The sequence below is a fragment of the Chiloscyllium plagiosum genome, chromosome 12 (assembly GCF_004010195.1).
Source record: "Chiloscyllium plagiosum isolate BGI_BamShark_2017 chromosome 12, ASM401019v2, whole genome shotgun sequence".
Lineage (NCBI taxonomy): Eukaryota > Metazoa > Chordata > Chondrichthyes > Orectolobiformes > Hemiscylliidae > Chiloscyllium > Chiloscyllium plagiosum.
In genome coordinates, this window is record NC_057721.1 from 24,022,795 (window position 1) to 24,046,167 (window position 23,373).

Here is a 23,373-nt window from a genome sequence, read left to right on the forward strand (position 1 = left end):
CCAGACGCCTGGAGGAAGAATGCCTCATCTTCCGCCTCGGAACACTTCAACCCCAGGGCATCAATGTGGACTTCAACAGTTTCCTCATTTCCCCTTCCCCCACCTCACCCTAGTTCCAAACTTCCAGCTCAGCACTGTCCCCATGACTTGTCCTGCCTGTCTATCTTCTTTTCCACCTATCCACTCCACCCTCCTCCCTGACCTATCACCTTCATCCCCTCCCCCACTCACCTATTGTACTCCATGCTACTTTCTCCCCACCCACATCCTCCTCTAGCTTATCTCTCCACCCTTCAGACTCTCTGCCTTTATTCCTGATAAAGGGTTTTTGCCCGAAATGTCGATTTTGCTGCTCCTTGGATGCTGCCTGAATTGCTGTGCTCTTCCAGCACCACTAATCCAAAATCTGGATTCCAGCATCTGCAGTCATTGTTTTTACCACAGTGCTGATGTAACCCACAATAACATCTGGCAGCTTTCGCCTTCAATTTCACTCACTTTTTTCACTTAAATCTGCACAGCTGCTTTCCTTTCCCTTCATCTTTCGGTCATCTAAATTACTTTGCAGCAGGAAACTTGGTTTTAAAAAATGTATATAATTCCGGGGGGTTGGGGGGAGGGCGGCATGTTCAGGTGCTTCATTGCCAATGAAAAACTTTTGACATTTAATCCAAGTTTTAACATGATATGATGCCTTCTATTTTTGTGTGTTCCTCAACTGACATGGTCCTTTAATTTTCACTCATTTGTTTTTTATCCTTCCTGCTATTAGTATGCTCTTTACACTTGACCTGGATCCCTGATTAATGATGCAAATGAGCTTGCTGAGAACATTTGAATGTTGCTAACACATTACTATTCAAGTGGAGTTAGCACCCACTCTTTGCTTTTCTCTTTACTTGGGAAATTATCCTTATTATTCGACTTCTTAAACACAATGCATTCACTAGCCTTTTCGATGGAACATTGTGGAATTGAAATAAACAAAAAAAAGCCAAGAAACTTTGTTTTTTTTTCAATAAGTTACTGCTGATTGTTATTCTCAGAAGATCTTAGAGTTCTGCTGATGCGAGAGATGAAGCAGAGTGTTAATGACTTGTTTTTCCCTGACCCTTCCAGGCTGTAAGAAGACAGAAAGTCCTTGAACAGAGCATTCAATCAGCCCAGGAGACGGACAAAACCCTTCGTTTAATCCAAGAATCTCTTGCATTGATTGACAAACAGCTAACGTCATACATTGCTGACAGAATTGATGCAGCCCAGGTCCCTCAAGAAGCTCAGGTATGCCAGAAAGCTATTTATTTAAAGTTAGATTGTAAATCAGCAAAAACATTTTTTTTAAACTGAGAGAGAAAAGAAATAATTTCCGAATTAGAAGGAGGAATCAAACAGACCTGTTGTTGATGGATTTCTTAAATGCAAGTATTTGAGGCATGACATTCTTTATTATGTTTGCTTTTCTTCCCATGTAAAATATAACTATCTTCAAAAAAAAAATGGTGCTCTGACAGAAACTGTACACGCACATTGCCTCTCCTAGTTTTGCTGCATATAAGACATCATTCTGGAATAGCATTTCAATTATCTCTCTTCTGCTGTTGGCAGCAGCTTGTTCATGGTTACCCAGTTCCTTTTCAAATCACTTAAATGCGCTGTCATTTATGGTTCATCTTTTCAGTCTTTCCTCACGAGTTCATAGGTACCTGGAGGGGTCTGCTCACTCTCCACTCATTTTGTTCCTCATATCAATTACCTCTCCCATTCCTCTCATATATCCACACTTTAAGTAATGTTTGCAATGTGCATATGTCAGTTAACTTCCTGTAGAACACCCAATCAGTGCCTCTTCCTAGCTGATTTTAATCGTATAAAATTCAGAATTGTGACCAAGCTTCACATTCTCCTGTGCAAAGGCACCTTGTAAGATACAGTAAATCCCATACCGTCCTGTTAGAAAATGCCTTTGTTCACTGTCCAGCTCAGTAGTAATGCTGTTACTTTATTCCATTTTTCAGTCTAGTGTTGCCAGAGGACTTCCAGCAATACCTTCTTTATTAGAGCCACATTATTGCTTTTGGATCCCCAAGAATTTCTTCTTGGTTCCTTTAATGTTCCTCATCTATATCCATGGACCCCCACCTCCCCCACTGGCAACATGACTTGTCATGGTGGAGTTAGCTTTCACATTGTTGGAATTGAACGCTAAAATTCCACTTTCCTTGTTGACGTCGCCACTCCCTACCTGTCTGCTCTTGGCTAAGCTCTAATTTCTTTCAGCTATACATTCAAATAACCATACTTTCTCCTTTTCCACAAAGCTCAGTTTCCTGACAAAGGATAATACCCCTTTCCAGGAACAGGCTCATGCTGATCCAAATTGTTCAAAATTTCAAAATCTGTTCATTCCAAAGGAAGTTGTAGAATCTATGTCCTGTACCAAGACCATGTTGGGCTGAAGAAGTGAGAGTTATGCTCTTTCCTTAATACATAAGTCTGAATCTGTCACCTCTGCCCATGTATGCCGCATTTTAACTGTTATCCAACTCTATCCATGTGCCCCAATATTTCCATAACAATTTCATTCCATATTCACCCATACCACCATACTACCTCAATGCTCCTATATATCCCCATGCCCAAATACATCATAAAACCTCACGCATATCCTCCATGCCCCCATATATCCAGTCACAGTCCAACAGGTTTATTTCGAAGGACAAGCTTTCAGAGTGCTGCTCCTTCATCAGGTAGCACTCCGAGAGGCTACCTGATGTTGTGTGATTTTCAACTTTGTTCACCCCAGTCAAACACCGTCACCTTCCCTTCCTATATATCCTGCATTGCAAGATATCCAATATTCACTCTGGACAAACAAAGATTTTCATTGAAATGGACATTCAAAAGAATAATTTGTAATAATTACAGACCCATCGTGTTTAAATACTTAATGTTGAAAATCCTGTGCTCCACAAAAACAATGAAGAAACCTAAATGTTAGTGATCAACAGTTATAAAAGCACACATTTATCTCCTTGCAACATTTGAGATGGAAAGCCCCCTCTGTAAAATGATCACATTGCAGGTAACAGTCTATTGTAGCTAAACTTCCTCATTAAAGCTGCAATTCACTTTGTACTACTCCCACACCTTCCCTCCTTAGTCCTGTAGATTTTTGATCTCATACAATGGTCCTACTCCCTCTCACATGCCTCCATTGAACTTCCCTCCACCAAGTTCAGGAGGTACTTTCCAAATCCTCACCAATATTCCCATAAGCTGTGCAATGCTATCTACTCCAGTTGTTGTGCCAATCAATGGCTTCTGCTACTGGAACTCACTGCCTTGTGTGGACCTCGGAGCAGCAAACAAAAATAATTTAAGGAAATGTTCATTCAAACCTCTCATAAAATAAAAAGGTTTCTCGTCATGTCACCATTGCTTCCTTTGCTAATTACCTCAAATCTGTATCCTTTGGTTTTTGACTCTTCCACCATAGAGTCATAGAATCATAGAGATGTACAACATGGAAACAGACCCTTCGGTCCAACCTGTCCATGCCGACCAGATATCCCAACCCAATCGAGTCCCACCTGCCAACACCGGGCCCATATCCCTCCAAACCTTTCCTATTCATATACCCATCCAAATGCCTCTTAAATGTTGCAATTGGACCAGCTTCCACCGCATCCTCTGGCAGCTCATTCCATACACGTACCACCATCTGCGTGAAAAAGTTGCCCCTTAGGTCTCTTTTGTATCTTTCCTCTCTCACCATAAACCTATGCGCTCTAGTTCTGGACTCCTCGACCCCAGGGAAAAGACTTTGTCTATTTATCCTATCCATGCCCCTCATAATTCTGGGCGGCACGGTGGCACAGTGGTTAGCACTGCTGCCTCACAGCGCCAGAGACCCGGGTTCAATTCCCGCCTCAGGCGACTGACTGTATGGAGTTTGCACGTTCTCCCCGTGTCTGCGTGGGTTTCCTCCGGGTGCTCCGGTTTCCTCCCACAGTCCAAAGATGTGCAGGTCAGGTGAATTGGCCATGCTAAATTGCCTGTAGTGTTAGGTAAGGGGTAAATGTAGGGGTATGGGTGAGTCGAGCTTCGGTGGGTTGGTGTGGACTTGTTGGGCCGAATGGTCTGTTTCCACACTGTAATGTAATCTAATCTAATCTAAGGTCACCCCTCAGCCTCCGACACTCCAGGGAAAACAGCCCCAGCCTGTTCAGCCTCTCCCTGTCGCTCAGATCCTCCAACCCTGGCAACATCCTTGTAATTCTTTTCTGAACCCTTTCAAGTTTCACAACATCTTTCCAATAGGAAGGAGACCAGAATTGCACGCAATATTCCAACAGTGGCCTAACCAATGTCCTCTACAGCCGCAACATGACCGCCCAACTCCTGTACTCAATACTTTGACCAATAAAGGAAAGCATACCAAACGCCTTCTTCACTATCCTATCTATCTGCGACTCCACCCTCAAGGAGCCATGAACCTGCACTCCAAGGTCTCTTTGTTCAGCAACACTCCCTAGGACCTTATCATTAAGTGTATATGTCTTGCTAAGATTTGCTTTCCCAAAATGCAGCACCTCGCATTTATCTGAATTAAACTCCATCTGCCACTACCGATCCTTGTGGCACTCCACTGGTCACAGGCCTCCAGTCTGAAAAACAACCCTCTACCACCAGTGGCAACAATTTCTCCTTATCTGTTTTTTTCCCCCAATGACTTTGAATAACTCAAGCAAATCTCCTCTTCACAGAAAACAACCCTAACTTCACCAATATGCTTACTTAATTGAGGTTCCTCATTCTTGGAAATATTCTTGTTCACCTTTTTTGCCTCCCCTCTAATGTCTTCAAACCTTTCCTTAAAATTTGATGCCCAATACTGGACTCAAAAGTCTCCAGTTGAGGCTGAACCAGTGTTTGACATAGATTTAAAAAAGCTTTCTTGCTTTTATCCTGTCTGCTCAGGAGAGAGGCTGGGCTGTCATATGCTTTATAAAACATGCTTTTGACTTGTCCTGTCACCTTCAAAGAATATCCAGCATCATTTTTTTAGAATTATCCCTTTTTTTTTTAATGTTTCTGTCTGTTCTTCCTACCAAAGTTAATCCTTTCATTCCTCTTTGCATTAAAATTCATCTGCCACTTTCCACCCATTAAACCGACCTATCTGTGTCTTGGAATTCCAACTTGCCTCTTCACAGCTCACAAAACCTCCTGTTAAAATCATCAATTAAAACATGAAAACAGCCCCTGCAGAGGTTAGTGGTGCTCCATCTTTTGAAACTCAGCCAAGAATTTATAATAGCCTCAGCTATTAAAAGAAATGCAGGGAATGCTGTCTATTTGACTGAGACAACAGGTGGCCATTTTAGTCTACAAATTGTCATAATTTCATTTTAAAGCAGATTGCCACCAATTGATGAACTGCAGCAGGTGTTTAAGTTATTTGTTATGTCCAACAGCAGAGCAACTTTGGTTTTAAAACCAAATGGTTATTAAACATTGGTCAAAACATGACAGGAGTGTGTCATGACACATCTTCTATACTTTTGCATGCATTGCACCACTATCTCCTGAAGTATTGTAATGAAAGCTAACATTACACAATGGTGGCCGATATATTGGTGAACTTACCTTTGCAAGATACAGCTCTGTGATCAATCCCTCCATTAAAAAAAAACACGTCTAGAATACAGAACATCATCAAACGGTGGCATTTGAAGGAACCAAACAGTAAACACTTGTCAAAATATTTTGGACTCTTCAGGTTTCCTCAAACGGTTACAAAGTGTCAAATCTGTTGAGTATTTTGAGGCTTCCAACATCATCACTACCGCATGAAAATAGCTTGCAGATACAGAAAATAAGCGAAGACATATACCAACCAGCTCCTTGCACCTGCTTCACCATTCAACAAGATGGTATCTCATTTGATTTTGTTTGGAATTCCCAATGTTCCTGTCTAAGCCAGATATAACTAGATTCCCTGATTAACATGAGTCTTTCCACTCCTGTCTTAGAAAATGTTCAGTCACCCACTTCCATCACCACCTGAGGCAGAATTTCACATTTTCAGAGAAAGCAATACACCTTAAGAGGAAAAAAGAATCATCCCTGTTCTGAAAGGATGATCCCTAATTTTAAAACATCATCAAACAGATGGTTCTGGATTAACACACATGAGGAAATGCTTTGGATGTCCATCTTGTCAAGACCATTCAGGATCATTCACACTTAAGTTAAGTCACTCATCATTCTTCTAAGCTCTAGTGGAAATGAACCCTGCCTCTGCAACCTGTAGTCATAAGGCAACCTGCTCAAACCACTCCTGAAATTCGTTTATTTCAAGCACCACCTTATCTTTAATTTTTTGTACTTATCCAAGCCTCTATTAATCAGATTATAGATCATCCCTTCACTTGCATAAATCTTGCACTATATAAGGTCACATTTGCACACTGTACTCCAGATGTTGCCTCACCAATGCCATGTATAACAGAGGTGCTGGTGTTGGACTGGGTTGGACAAGGTCAGAGGTCACACAACACCAGATTGTAGTTCAACAGGTTTATTTGAAATCACAAGCTTTGGGGGCACTGCTCCTTTAGCGGGTGAAATGAAGAGAAGCACACAGGCACACAATTTTCTAGGCAGAGAGATCAAAACATCATACATATGGTGTGAGTGCAGTGGTTAGAGACTGAATAACAAGTCTGTGCAGGTGATCAAAAGTGTCAGACCAGACAGTGTGAGGAAAGTGTCAACAGCTGAATAGCAAGTAATGACTTATAATCTGACTAATTGAAGCAGAGATAATTGCAAAAAATTAAGAATATGGAGTTGCTGGAAACAAACCAACTCGCTGCAATAATATGGCAGGTATAAGAGTCGCATGACGAGAGTCTAACCAAAATAACAAGTAATCCAAAACTGTACTAACTAAACTGTATAAACTAATTAAGGTAGAGAGTTCATAACAGGTTATCAAGGCGATGGTGTCAAAACAGAATAGTAAGGAAGATTTTAAATTACAGAACAGTATGGTGGGGTTACATATAGTACCACATCATCCCACAAGATGAGGCCAGCTTCATGGATATGGAACTTGGCTATCAGTTGCTGCTCAGTGATTCTGTGTTGTTGCAATTATCTCGCTGCTTCAATTAATCAGATTATAGGTTATCCCTTCACTTGCTATTCAGCTGTTGACACTTTACTCACACCATCTGACACTTTCGATCACCTGCAGAGACTTGTTATTCAAAAGCTGGCTTGGAGGATGCTTACCCTAAGACTGGGAGCTGAATGTCCCTGATTGCTGGAGGGTTCCCCGACTGGGAGGGAACATCCCTGTCTGGCCATTGTTGTGTGGTGTCTGTTTATCCATTGTCATAGCATCTGTATAGTCTCACCAATGTACCATGCCTCTGTGCATCCTTGCCTGCAGCATATGAATTGGACGACATTGGCCAAATCACATGAGTATCTGCCATGTATGTGGTGCATGGTGTTCCCATGTGTGATGATATCCATGTCCTCGAACATATTCACTCCACCTAACAAAGGAGCAGTGCTCCGAAACCTTGTGATTTCAAATAAACCTGTTGGGATTACAACCTGGTGTCATGTGACTTCTGACCAAGGATGCTGAGCAGAAGCTGATAGCTAAATTCTGTACCCATGAAGAATGCCTGAGTCGTGATCTTGAGTTCATGTTGCCCGACGTCTAATCTCACCGTACTGTTTTGCATTTGTAAAATCTTCCTTATTATACTGTTTTGACACCATCACCTTGGTAACTTCCGATGGTATCTCTACATTAATTAGTTTGTACAGTTTTGGATTACTTGTTACTTTGGTTCGACCCTCGTCATGTGACTCTTATACCTATCATGTTATTCCAGCCATTTTGTTTGTTTCCAGCACCACCTTACTTTTTAATTGTTTGTACTTATCTCTCTGCCTCAATTAATCAGACTATAGCTATCCCCTCACTTTCTTGTTTGGCTGTTGACACTTTACTCACTCCGTCTGACACCTGCAGAGTCTTATTATTCAGCCTGTCAGCACTCCACTCACATCAGTTGTATGATCTTTTGATGTCTCTGCCTGTAAATTCTGTGCCTGTGTGCTTCTTTTCATTCCACCTGACAAATGGACTTCACTCCAAAAGCTTGTAATTTCTAGTAAACCTGCATTCATTCTCCATTGAAGTAATACTATTTTTTCCTGCCAAAGTGAACAAATTCCTTTTTTCCTACGTTATGCTCCATCTGCCAATTTTCTTTTTACCCATTCACTCCACCTATCTGCAGATCCCTTTTTTCTTCAAAAGATACTTTCCAACTTTGTACCATCTGCAGATTTACCTACAGTGCTTTCACTCCCCTCATCTATGTCATTGATTTGAATTTTAAAAAGTTGAGGTCTCAATACACTGCTAAGTCATCCTGCAAATCAGGCAATGACCTTTTGTGCATACCCTCTGTTTTTTGCCAACCAGCCTATCTTGTTTTCATGTTAACATGTTACTTCCTAACATGAGCTGAGTAAGTAAGTGCAAATGTACTTTGGTTCCCAATGATGATGTTGACCTTAGAGGGTATGTGTGGGAGGATCACACTAAAGACTTTCCTTGTCTGTGAAAAGGCCACATACAAATAACACATGGTCAAAAATGCACTACAAATTGCATCAGAAATTATCATTTATTTTCCTTGCCTCCATTAAGAGCTAAAAACTCAGTCATAATTTCCAATCCACCACTAACACCACCTATGTTATGGCATCTGTCTCTGCTTTATCTTCAACCCATCTTTCACTGATGCCCTCATACATGACTTGGTCACCTCTGGTTTCTCGTGGTTGATTTCCAGTACTGCATAAACTTTATTGTTTTATATTCTGCAGCCTTTATTCTTTTGCACAACTATTCATTTATCTCATTCTCCTTGCAATACATAGATTCACAAATATTAAATGACTTAATCTAATCTAATAATCTAAAGTTGTAAAGAGGAGGTAGAAAATCTCAAAGGGAAAGCGTTGGTTTGAATAAGTTGGCAAATTCTGGCAAACAGAGTATGTCATATGTAAATATGAATTTGTCCAGTTATTGAGGAAAAGTATGAAAGTGGTATACAAAAAACGGGTGGCATGGTGGCACAGTGGTTAGCACTGCTGCCTCACAGTGCCAGAGACTTGGGTTCAATTCCTCCCTAAGAACATAGAACATAGAACAATACAGCACAGAACAGGCCTTTCGGCCCACGATGTTGTGCCGAACATTTGTCCTAGCTTAAGCACCAATCCAATTGCCACTTAAAGGTCACCAATGATTCTGACTCTGCCACTCCCACAGGCAGCGCATTCCATGCCCCCACCACTCTCTGGGTAAAGAACCTACCCCTGACATCCCCCCTATACCTTCCACCCTTCACCTGAAATTTATGTCTCCTTGTAACACTGTTGTACCCGGGGAAAAAGTCTCACATCTTTCCTAAAGTGAGGCGACCAGAACTGCACACACTACTCCAAATGTGGCCTTACCAAGGTCCTGTACAGCTGCAACATCACCTCACGACTCTTGAATTCAATCCCTCTGCTAATGAACGCTAAAAAATAAAAAAATGATCCTTCTGCAGGTTCACCTATGGAAACCTTGTTACGACTTTTACTTCCTCTAGATAGTCAAGTTTGATCGTCTTCTCGGCGCTCCACCAGGGCCTTGTCTGACACCGGCGGGGCCGATCCGAGGACCTCACTAAACCATCCAATCGGTAGTAGCGACGGGTGGTGTGTACAAAGGGCAGGGACTTAATCAACGCGAGCTTATGACCCACACTTACTGGGAATTCCTCGTTCATGGGAAATAATTGCAATTCCCAATCCCCATCACGCGGGTGCTCTGGTTTCCTCCCACAGTCCAAGAACGTGCAGGTTAGGTGAATTGGCCATGCTAAGTTGACTGTAGTGTTAGGTGAAGGGGTAAACGTAGGGGAATGGGTCAAGGCGAGTTGCTTTTCGGAGGGTTGGTGTGGACTTGTTGGGCCAAAGGGCCTGTTTCCACACTGTATATAATCTAATCTAAATGTAAAGTTTCGCTCTTTTTCTTAGATTCTTCCATAGCCTTCTTTTCCTATGATTGTAACTTCCTCCATATGTCCATTATTCCCTCATGCTCATATTTCATCCACAGTCTATTGTGCATACCTCTCTATTATTGGCAATCATGCCATCAGTTGCTGACATCTCATGCAATAAAAATGCTTTTCTCTTACTGTCCTTTTTAATGTATAAAGTTTCCTGACACTTACCTCTTTTTTTACTATATTCTATGGTTCATTTCTTTGCAACATTGTTTTCTGCTGTGCTGCATCTACAGGTTAGAGGATAATAAATAAACGTGAGGTGTCACTGATGTCACAGTGGGGAAAAGCAACAGATAGGGAGAAATGTTACTTGTTTGTTGGTTTTATTGCTTGCTTACAACAATCCTCGTGGTTAGTTGGCCAATTATGCACTAGCATGTGTGATCAATATACCTGCTAAAGCTCCACAGAACAAGGTACCTCAGAAGCATGTATTCTGGGATACATGATCATGCAAAATGAATAAATAAAAGGACAGGCACCAAAAATAAAGCATTACGTGCAGCAACTAAATTTGAAAGGACATGTTGTGTATGATGCTGCACTTGCACCCAGCTAGCTATACCTTCATGAAGTACTTTGGTGTTGCTGAGATTATTTTTGTGGGGTCAATGTGGCTACATGATGTGCCTTCAGCTTGAAGTTATTTCATGCAGTTGATAAAAATGCAGATACCCTTCATAAAGTTGAGATTTTCTGTAGAGAAATGAATCCGTTCCCAGCTCTGGGAAATAGGTTGGAGTGACTATGCATTTCATCAACATCTCCTTGGTTAAAAGAGCCATAAATATGCAAGATAATAGTTGACGTGGCAATAACTGACAGAGCCATCCCAAGGCCTCTACACACACGTTATAAGGGAGAATTGTAATGAAAATTGCTTTAGTCTGAATTAAAGAATGAGCAGTACCTGAAATAATTGCCTAGACCTGGAGGAAGTATGTGTGCACTTGTCAAATGTCAAACATGGAATACAACTTTAAGAGAAACATATCTGAGAAAATGTACAACACTGAATGAAGCCATTTGACTAATTGTGTCTGTGCTGAACAGAGGAAGTGCAATTGTGAGAATACAATGGAAAGCAAAGGACTGCAACATATATAATTAAATAGAGCATTCTTTAGTGACAGTCTAAAATATGATTACTCTTGGGAGTGGATCCAAAGTGGCAATTGCAATTCCAATTAAACTTTGTTTAAGACAGATTTTCTGAAGCGCTCATTATGGAACAGAATATCTTAAGCAGGGCATGGTATTACAGCAAAAAAAGATGTTTATCAAGATTTAAACTTATTTTTTAGAAACAAGGCAAAATGTACTTCCATAAACTTTTTGAAAATCACTGTTTCCCTCTTAAACCCTGAATTTCTTCTTTGATCATGAAATCCATGTTTAGGGTTAAAGCGCACATGTACTTATTCCATCAAAGAAATAATGGATTTGATTCTTTTCCCTGGATATCTGATAATGCTGTTTGACCAAACAAAGCATAAACTTCACAGCAGTCAAAATAATTCTTTTTCTAAAATTGAATTTTAAAAATTCTTTAGATTAGATTAGATTAGATTACTTACAGTGTGGAAACAGGCCCTTCGGCTCAACAAGTCCACACCGACCCGCCGAAGCGCACCCACCCAGACCCATTCCCCTACATTTACCCCTGCACCTAACACTACAGGCAATTTAGCGTGGCCAATTCACCTAACCTGCACATTTTTGGAGTGTGGGAGGAAACCGGAGCACCCGGAGGAAACCCACGCAGACACGGGGAGAATGTGCAAACTCCACACAGTCGGTCGCCTGAGGCGGGAATTGAACCCGGGTCTCTGGCGCTGTGAGGCAGCAGTGCTAACCACTGTGCCACCGTGCCGCCCACTAATTTCCCAAACATAAATGGTTGCCAACTATAATTCTTAGTGCAACAATTAGTTTGGCAAGTATTGTTTGGAGTAAAAATAGCACTGAGGCTGTCATGTATTTTTTTGTATTTTTGTGATAAATAGAATGGGCTTTGCACACCACCCTGTGGTTGTTTCAAGCTAATGCTGACAAGTGATGAAGAAGTTCCAGTAAACATAAAGCACAATACGTTCATGTTCTATGATACATTTTACCCTCCATAATCATTCAATATTAATTCACAACATAACCTCACTTCCTATATAAATGTTATGCAGACACTAAGTAGATCATATATCTTAGTTTCAACTTTTTCTTCCTGTCCCAGATCTCCTTTTGAATCTTATCTTCGTCTCTTTCATCAGAATTCTTGAACGGTTTCCTTTCTTATCAATTCAATATCGGTAGATTGTTACTCTACAGCAGCATACTGAAATGAAGCAACTTCCATAAGGGTTGTTGAACTTGATCACAAGGTGATTACACAAATCTTTTCTATCATCCAGACATGCCCTACAGTACATCTTACAAGTTGCATCAGATAATTTCTTGAGTGATTTCATGGCTCATGCTTCTAGTGCCCTCTATTCTAAAGTCCATGATTACCCTCTATTGAAGAAAAACTTGAACACCATTCTACACATTTCTATAATAAATCATTTTTCATAAAATCATAGAACTCTTATCTCTCTTTGTCTTTTCTCTTTCCTGTCGCATATAATGATCACATCTGAAATTATCCTGGTGTCCTTTACTCCTTTGAATTTAGGCATTATCTAATGTTAATAATCTTTAAGGAAGGATCCTTTAAAATGTCACAAAATAGACAATCTCATGCTGGGTTCAAACCTGTTCCACGTTGATAAAATGAACAACTCTTTGCGCTTTCTGAGAAGTAGTTGTGATTCACTTGAAGGCATTAGATGCTGATCTGACTAAATTCTGGGACTAGTACTGAAGACTGGTACTTCAGAATTCTTCTTGCCCCTCACCAACTGCTCCAGTATAGCTATAACACTGAGCACATGACTGATTGGAGAAATCTTGAAAAATGCAAAAATTTGTGAAAAGATCCAATGTGTGTATATTCATAGCTGCAAGTAAAGTTCTTGTAAAAGAGACCGCAGATCTTTGACACTCACATCAATGTCATTTCCATGTAATGTTCATGATTTTATTATGGTGATATGTTTTTTTTAAAATGCCAGAGCACTAATCAAATAGCTGAGGTGCTTTTATAACTACATTTATTTATATTTTATACATTTTCCTTATCTGTCTGTATTAACCAATCTGAGAGTGTCTCATATTGTGAAGAATAAAGCCAGTGCTTTTGGTCCCTGACACACTCCCTTTCCTTGGCAACTTGCTGAGGTTGAAGCAGGCCTCTGAATTTCTGTTCACAATATCACTACAACAGCCTATTTATATTTCCATTGTATTGTCCAACTCTGCCCAGCATTGCTTATCTATTGCTGACACCTTCACTAATTCAATGCATTGTACCTGGTTTTGCATTTCCTACCTTACATAAGATTACAGCCATTTGAACCTTTGCTGTCTATGTCCTAACTTGAGCCAAGACCTCTTCATATATCCCACCTACAATAGCTCACGGGCATGCAATCCCATGAATTTAAGTGTTGCATCCTTGTTTACAAATCCTTCCCTAACCTTGCTCTTCCACATCACTTTAATTCTTCCAGCTCTGCAATTATTAATATATCTACCCTCTTCCAATTCAGTTTATATCCCCAATTCTAATTAATCATATCAGCGACAGTCATGTTTTCAGCTTCCTACCTAAGCTCAGTAATTTCCTCCCTAAACCACATTAGCTCTCGTTATTCCTTGAAGAAACTAATTGAAACCTATCTCTTTGACAAATATTTTGGTTATCTTCCCTAATATTCTCATTCCATAGCTCAATGCCAAGTTTTGTTTGATCACGTTAAGCACCTTGGGTTGTTTACAATGTATGTAGATGTTATGATAAGCCCTCCTTTGATGGATCAAGTACATATTGTTGCCAGATTTGGCTTTAAATGAGTAACTTGCAAAGGAATGTAATCCAAATCAAAATCATTTTTTAATTTGATTTGTACATGGAAAATACCAGAAGTCTCTTGTGAACCAAACTGCACTTTGGAAAATCAGGTATAACAGAATGAATGGGAATTAGGTCTGAGGTCCATCTTTCTGACGGTCATACCACCAACTGGATTCTGCAACACTGGTTCAGCTTTGGAAAAATCAGACTTTATAGTCAAAGTTTGTAAAAGTGGAAACATTTATGGTTGTTTAATAGAAAACAGAGTCAACTGAGTCCAATTTTGAGAGTTAAACCAGCAACTAGGAAGATGGTTGTCCGAGCTCACATTTCAAGAAATATTTACACTTAGGTTATTGAATGTATATATTTATAAAACTTCAAGATGGACTTCAAATATTTATTAGCCTCTGTCAGTGCGAATATGAAGTCAATGTGCAGTTGCATATGGCAGGCTATAAGCAAGCGCAAAGTAGCAGCTGAATCCTTTTTGATTACCAGCAAGTTGAATGGACCACAGCTTGTAATAGGGTAGATAGGTCATCCTGTATGACTTTTCAAGGTTCACTCTCCACATGACAGCACTGCTTCTACTTTGTCAGGAGGTTGTGGTTGGATTTGATCATAATGTGGCCTGTGTTCTCAATTTGAATGGTATTGCTTCACTGACAGTAGCAACCATGTACAGTACAATTATTTTTCCCTGACTCTGACCACTTTATCACAGTTTTTCACACAGTCACCTTTGTGGCAGGATAAGTTTCAGGAAGCAGTACAGAGATCTCCTGGATTGACAAACTGGTATCTCATTTGAAATATATATGATTTCAACAACTGAAGGAAATAAACCACATGGAGAAGGTGGCATCCAGGAACAGGGAGTGTAATTGCTCATTACATGTAAAAGCACAATAATAGATGATTGCACACAGAGAGGGAAATGGATAGGTGACACAATCAAATATATAAATCAATCATCAAGAGAAAAACAATTAGCAAAGGCAAGAGTTTGTCCATGGTATTTCATATGGATTGTGCAGCTGCAAAGAGCACAGTTAGGACATAAATGAAAGAGCAGAATTTCCAGTTTACAATTTCCCTTTGTGCCAAGTATTAGAATAAGGTTCAGAGAGTGAGAGTGTGAGGGAGATAGGAATGTTTATGGCTAGGAGAGCTAAAGAGGGAGAGTGTGACCAAGTGAGAGTGATTGAGAGGAGTGTGATGGTCCATGGAAAAGGAAGAGTGTTTAAAACGTGGGACTGGTGTGAGAGCAAGACATACAGCCACTGCCCCCCTCCCCCCCCCCCCCCCCCCCCCCAACCCACCCCTTGCATTCTCCTTACTTCCCATAAACCTACCCACAAAGCAAGCTGGGGATGAAGAAAATCCAGGCTGAAAGGGAATCCCGGGAATCGGTTTAGCTCAGTTGGCTGGATCATTGGTTTACATAGCAGTTTGGGTTCAATTCCCATCACCAGTTTGAGGTTACCATGAAGGACTTTCCTCTTCCCTTGCCTGAGGTCTGGTTGCCCTCAAGTTAAATCACCACCAATTGCTTCTCTCTAGTGAGAGAGCAGCCCTTATGGTCTAGTAAGACTATGACAACAACATTCAATTCCACTTTGATGTGAATTCAACCCCAACCAGCTCAGTGTGCCCGAGCCCTGCCAGTGTGCAAGCACAATGGTAGTATGAGTTCCACCCATCTGGTAATAAGGACATTTGGTCTCCATCATTGTCTGTCCTGGTGCTCCCTTATAAATTCCTCATCCATCATGCAGTCGATTATATCCAAATCTGTTTTCTCCTCTGCTTCCATCTCCTTTATTTTCCCTCAATCTATCTTTGCAATAATTACCTCTGTTCATCTATTGGGGGACCAAAATATTTTGGTCTTTTGTCTTTTGATGGTAGGCACTAATTAACACTCCATCTCAGCCATTTATATGACTTCCTTTTGAATCTTTCTGTTTGTTAAGGATGTGCAGAACATCCCCCTAAATGTCCATACCTCAAAAGCATTCAGTTTATCAATATAAAACATTGTGGTTGTCCTCTGAAGCATATAATACTAATGGCAAAATTAGCACCTCAGCATTCCTTTTCAAGGTTCAGGTTCAACCTCTTTGATATTGACATAACCAATCTTTGTCAGAATGATAGGCGTTTCAGTTGTCCTTCAGCTTTCACATCTTTGGCTCAGTGTTAGCACTGTTGCCTCACAGCTCCAGGGTCCGAAGTTCAATTCCATCCTCGGGCGACTGTCTGTATGGAGTTTGCACATTCTCCCTGTGTCTGTGTGGGTTTCCTCCGGGTGCTCCGGTTTCCCTCCACAGTCCAAAGATGTGCAAGTTAGGTAAATTGTCCATGGTAAATTGTCCATAGTGTTAGATGCATTAAACAGAGGGAAATGGGTGTGGGTGGGTTACTCTTCAGAGGGTCGGTGTGGACTGGTTGGACCGAAGGGCCTGTTTCCATACTGTAGGGAATCTAATCTAATCTAATCTCCCACCACCTATGCTACTCAGACCAAGGTAACCTTTTCAGTTGCTCTAAAAGCTGTCAATTTACTATATTTTTCACTTCTAGAGTTGTCTCTTTTCATCATAAATGTCCTGGTTGTCTTCACATTCATTCTTACTCCATATTTCACACTCCTTGTTTTTACATTGTTTATAATTTCCTTTCGTGTCTCTTCTGACTGTAGGAGCAGTGCAGTGTAATCTATAAATTGCATGTTATTCATATTTATATACTCAGCTCATTTACACATTTCGTCAGTACATGTAAAGCGCATATTTTTAGCATTTTCAAACAACAGAGGAACACTTTTATAGCCAGTTAGACTGATGGATCATTGTTGTTGCTGCAATTATTTAATTGAATGAGCTATGCTATTTCTTGTGGAACTCTTTGAAAGTGCAGTGTTGGGTCTTCAGAGAGACATTACCACATGCTTAACATTTGCTTAATGAGTATGAAAATATAGGCATTACGCCCCTGAAATTAAAAATAAGATGAAGAAGATAATTATCTGTATTGAGACTAGGGAACGCTATCTGCCTGGATTGCATGTTAACGTAGATTAGATTAGAATCCCTACTGCGTGGAAACAGGCCCTTCGGGCCAACAAGTCGACACCGACTCTCTGAAGAGTAACCCACCCAATGAGTATGAAAATATAGGCATTACGCCCCTGAAATTAAAAATAAGATGAAGAAGATAATTATCTGTATTGAGACTAGGGAACGCTATCTGCCTGGATTGCATGTTAACATAGATTAGATTAGATTCCCTACTGCGTGGAAACAGGCCCTTCGGGCCAACAAGTCCACACCGACCCTCTGAAGAGTAACCCACCCAGACCCATTTCCCTCTGTCTAATGCACCTATCGCTATGGGCAATTTACCATGGCCAATTTACCTGACCTGCACATCTTTGGACTATGGGAGGAAACAAGAGCACCCGGAGGAAACCCACACAGACACTGGGAGAATATGCAAACTCCACACAGACGGACGCCCAAGGCTGGAATCAAACCTGGGACCCTGGTGCTGTGAGGCAGCAGTGCTAACCACTGAGCCACCGTGCCACCCATATTAATACTTTCTGTGTTGCTAGCACCATTATAGAAAAGCACCCTAATCTTTCCTCTCAGGCAAAATCTGATTATTTCTCTTGCCACTCCATACCTTAATTTAAGATTTCCAATTGATGAATTGGACCCTCTGAGTGGTGGGAACTTGGTCAGGCCATTTTGAAATGATTTATTTCCCCTATACAGGCATGATATGTGACTTGTTCCTCGCTAGCTAGCTTATCTTGGTTCATGGACATGCAGAAATAACCCACAGATATTGTTGAATGACTCCCTGATGTGTTGTATTAAACCACTGACACTTCTCTGGAGAAGAGGGCTTAATTTTTATGCCCACTTAGTTCTTAAATGGGATTTGGAGCTAGCAATTCATAAATTATGGACACCAAACTCCACTTGACAATAGTGTGGATAATACACACTGCAACTCACCTGCAATATGCATGTCAAATAATGATTCTTCTATTTAATACATCTCCTCATTTTACGTTTTGTGCTCATTTCCTGAGCCAGTAATCTGTAAGTGGGAAGATGTACAAATTGTTAACTAACAAATTCAGAAAAACATTTGCATGTTTACACATTGCATACATATTTTGGAGAGTTGTACGTAATAAGGTAGTTGTTTCAATGTCCATGGGCTGACAATAACAGGATAATCAAATTGAATAATTAAAATCCTCATTCACATACCAGTGACATTTGTTGATTGTTAAGCTCAGAAAAATGACTGTGTACTTCATGGAAGATAAATTTAGGTTTCCTTCCCTTTTCTCAAGTCTTCCTTGCTATGGTGGCCATTCCTATCTGCACAACCCTGTGTGAAAGGTTTGACAATTGTTTAGTTCAACTAACTGGTAATTTATCTGGGATATTGTAGTAGCTTTAATTTGCCATCACAATGTTAAAATGGCACATTACCATGCTGACCAATGATTTTTAATTTGAATCCCAAGTGTACGCTTTACACTTGGGACCAGAAAGTTGCTATAGATATTGCATTATTTATATAAAATTCTTTATATTAATGAAGAAGATAATTTATATTGGTTGTCATTTGTCATTCAGAAACATTTCTCAAATACTGTAAATTGGGTTGGATTTGTCTTTTACCTCTGATTAGCAAACAAATGGACTTCAGTACATACATTGAAGCACATTGATCTAACAAAACAAAATCCCGAGAGGTTTATCTTTTTGTTTAATCGCTGCTGCATGAAGATGCTTGGAGCTGTTTACATTGGACTTGCCATCTGGCTTGGAAATATTTCATCATTGCTTCACTGTCACCTTGTGAAAATCTTGGATTTTACAGCATTTTAGGTCAACTCGTAATAAATGGACTGCAGAGGTTCAAGATGGCACCACCCTCTCAAAGATGACCGAGGATTGGCAATAGGTGCTGGCCTAGTCAGGGAAGCCCATGTGAATTCAATGACTTTTTTAAAAAACGGAATGTGGTATAGTGACATTCTAAGCAAGATCATCCTGGTGTCATTTGTCTTTGTTACAATTTGATTACTTCATCTTCTTGGGCCGTAAGATGCAGATGTCACCTAATTTTATAGTTCACATTTTGAAACAGTTGATCTTTCTTTCAAACAAAATCAAAGTTATCTGTAAATAATTCTTACCACCAGTTAAAACAAAGACAAAAATATTGAAAATTAACAACTAGATTTGATAACTCCTGAATTTAAAAAACAAATTCAATCATGGGACTTGGGCATCATGAGCTGGCCAGCATTTATGGCCCTTCCTTAATTGCTCTTGGAAAGGTGGTGGTGAGCTGGCTCTTGAACCGCTGCAGACCATGTGCTGCAGGGAGACACAATGCCGTTAGGGAGGCATTTCCAGGATTTTGACCTAATAAAGGAACAGCGATATTTTTTCCAACTCAGGATGGTGAGTGGGTTGAAGGGGAACATGGAGATGTTTGTGTTTCCATGCTTATCTTTATTCAGTTTGTTCATTGCTTTTTTGAAATGTAATGAGATTTTAGATGTGGGAAATGTTACCCATTCACTGTATCATCATAAAAATGTTTCCTCATACTTTTACAAAGTCTAACACAGGTGTCAGATTTTTACTAAAGCTGCATATTTCTCAGCATTTTTTGTGCATCGATGGTTTTTGCAAGATTCCTAACAAGCAGCAGAAACTTGCATTTCTGTAAGCGACTTTACTGAGAGAAAGAACAAAGACTGTTCACAGAAACCTTACCAGAGTAGAACTGATGCCTTCTGAGAGGAGGAGATCTGAGGAGGGATATCTGAAAGCTTAGACAATATGGTATCTCTTTAGCAGATTCTGAAAGGATGAGAGGGAATTCGAGGATTACAAATAAAGTCCAAATTGATGATCCAATACTGCTGCAGATCGCCAACTGTTGGACAACTGGACATGGGGCATTCAAAAGGGATCAGGGTTGGGAGACTGCATTATCTTAGGAGGGACTGATTATGAAACAGAAAAGGTCATGTACAGAAGGACTGTACCGAATGGCGGTTTAGTAACATCCTTAAATTGTGTGTAATTTTAGGCTCAAATATTGAAAGAATGTAACAGCCTGTAGAAATTATGAAATTGATTTTCCAGGATGATGTGATTTTGAGTAGTTTGTCTTATGGTGAAAGATTAAGGCAACTGTGGCTGCATTGACTGGTGAGGCGTGATGGAGTCCTAGAAATCTGATGTTATCCATATGCCAGGTTTCTTGCATTAAAATGGTGTCTAGCTAAAGTAAAGTATGATAATATATCTGAAACAGGTGTTAAGCTCCTTGCAAATGCACTTTTATGCAGTCAAGTGCGTTCACACAAAGCACATCTTTATGAGACCAAACGAGTGATTCATTAAATGTACCATTGCGGGCCATCAGCAAAAAACATTAAATTTGTAAAAATCTACTTAGCTGTCTGTGAATGCCATTTTAAAGTTATATTGCTGCCTCCTAAATCATCCCTCTGACTGCCTCCTTGATCATCGAACCCCACTGTCATACTCTATTCCCCTTTGATGACTGACCTGCTGAGAGCAATGTAAAATCATCCACTAATTCAGTGCTGCAAGGTCTCGCTATCCTCCTCCTGTGCTAAAATCTTGATACCATTTAGAATCAGTGCTATCAAAGCAATAATTGTTAGACAACTTGATTCTGATGAAGTCCTTGGCATTTTTCCATTTTCTGTCAATGAGAAAATCTTGTTATTGATGTTTTTTAAAAAAAACTGATTTGGAGATAACTTTCCGAGGTAGTTTGTTGATACACAATCAAGTCGAAGTCAATAAACGACCTGTGGAAGAAAGTTAATTATTCACTGCAGTCAATTGCTTTTCAGTTCAAATATTTGAACTGCATTAAAAATAATTAGCCAATTGGAAATTATATTAGTATAGGAACTGGGAACTAATCATATGTTGGTACTGAAAGCTTTAATATGTAATGAAGTAACAACACAAAAATCATCTGAGGCCCCAAGCATTATTCTTCAATCTGCAAAAAGAATCTCAAACTGTATTCATTAATTTGCACATTATTAAGTCAATGTCGCTGTACTAATGACTTTCTAGTCTCAGTGAATGTCAAGGGTATAAAACCTAGGCTATTATTTGGGCTGTAACTCTGAAAGTTGTTCAGTATTGACAAAATGCTTCTGTCATTCCCAGAATAAATCACCAGAGTTGTGTACAGTTTAAGACACTTTGTGAAACTAACTCAAAGCCAAGTTATGTACTTTGTAATACAGTGCTGAGCATAATGTGCTGTGACCAAAGAATTGAAAGTATCAAAACCCAAATTATCAATATTTACCAGTGGACAAAAAAAATTGAGAATAAATTTGTAATGCTTTCCTTTGGAAAATCCCAGGGAAGAATCTTACTCGGCTCTCAGCAATGTTGACTATGATGAGATTAGTGGTAGAATCTTGAGGTTTGTCACCTTGACATCAAGATCATCATATTTGCTCAAGTAGAGTGATGTAATTCTCCCTACTGAATGGTGAGTTCCCTATTGACATTTGTTGCTTTTTAAATGACTTGTGAACACTGGACCCACCGTGGGTTTGCATTCTTACCAAACTTGACATCCAAACTAGCCACGAGGAAAACTTGACGTGAAAACTAGAGCTGTTTCTCGGTGGTTTAAACTCATCATTTGCTCCCCACGTCCTTAATGTTGGCCGCCAACATTTTGTGCATGTTCCAGGATCACTGAGTGCTGTACCCCACGAACAGAGACAATGGCATCCGATGTGTCAGCCTGTATGAACCCTCATGGTACATCTCTGATCAGTTTACAGGTTACCTCTGAATTTTAGTGGTTCACCTTGGGCTGCACCAGCAACTTTCATTACAATGGTGCAGCAAGGTCACTTTGTGCTCAGGACACACACCCAGCTCATTGACTGGGAAAGAATGTATCTCGAGGATCTTTGCTCACTGTCAAAGCACTCATTCAGTCAAAGTCCTCCTGGAAGTTTGCAGTATCCCTGCGTTGCTCTTCTTTGCCTTGCCTTTTTGTGTTTTGCCCTGTCAGCTAGTGATCTCTTGCTCATCCTGCCTTGCCATTGCCACTTAGCAAGGAGACAAACTTTGCCACAGAGGATCGTCTTTGCTTAGGTGATCCCAGCACAAAAAGTCAATGGCAGCCTCCAATGCTGTCAACATTGAGTTCTGCCTGGTAACCCAGAATGCCTGTGTCCCCTTTTAAGTCACCCTGACAGCCCATTTCCCCCAAGCTTCCTTATATGGTGAGCCACTATATTGAAATTCACCTCCAACTGTCTTCCTTGTCTCCTGAGTCTCAGCATTGCACCCTAATGATTTCCACCCTGGTCCTCCGTGCTTCCCCTGTAGAGGCTATAATGGTGGTCACTGCCGGTAACCCCTCCAACCGTAGTCTATATTAGAGTGGCGGGCAAAAGCCTTTGTCAGGAATAGAGGGCTGATGAAGGGCTATTCCTGATGAAGGGCTTTTTCCCGAAACGTCGATTTTCCTGCTCCTCGGATGCTGCCTGACCTGCTGTGCTTTTCGAGCACCACTCTAATCTAGATTCTGGTTTCCAGCATCTGCAGCCCTTGTTTTTACCCCTCCATCTGTAGCCTACCATACCTTCTTGGGCTATTCCACATGCTGCCCTTGAGTTGCCCTCTCCCATCGTTATTGTTGGCCTCACCTCTGCATAAACATCTGCTTTCCCACCCCCACTGCTCTTCCTGCTTCCCAGCTGTCCCTCAAACTCCCCCCACCTTGCACACATCTGAAAGAGTTTGATTTATTGGATTGTCATGTGTACCGGGATACAGTGCAAAGTGTTGTTTTGCGTGTTGTACAGGCAGATCGTGCCTTACGAAATGCATTAGCTTAGCAGAATACAGTGAAACAGTTGCAGAGAAAGTGCAGAGAGAGAGAGATCAGAATTAAGATTTGGGAGGTCTGTTCAAAAGTCTGATAACAGCAGTTAAGGAGCTGTTTTTAAATCTGTTCATTACATGTATTCAATCTTTTATAGCTTCTGCCCAAAGGAAGAGAGTGAAAGGGAAGATAACTGGGGTGGGAGGGGTCTTTATTGCTGACCATCGTACTATCTCCAGGAGAGTATTTACTCTAGACAACTGACCATATAGCATCCCTATACATGACTTATTAGAC

At 40.5% G+C, this 23,373-nt stretch overlaps 1 protein-coding gene across 5 annotated transcripts in view; it reads left to right on the plus strand.

Annotated features, from left to right (window-relative positions):
• dmd (dystrophin) overlaps nt 1-23,373 on the plus strand; it is a 2,012,228-nt gene that overhangs the window by 997,941 nt on the left and 990,914 nt on the right. For all 5 annotated transcript variants that reach the window (XM_043700735.1, XM_043700733.1, XM_043700734.1 and 2 more), the window contains one exon: nt 1,120-1,281. In XM_043700735.1, coding sequence (XP_043556670.1) covers nt 1,120-1,281 — 162 coding nt within the window. The remainder of the gene's footprint in view (nt 1-1,119; nt 1,282-23,373) is intronic.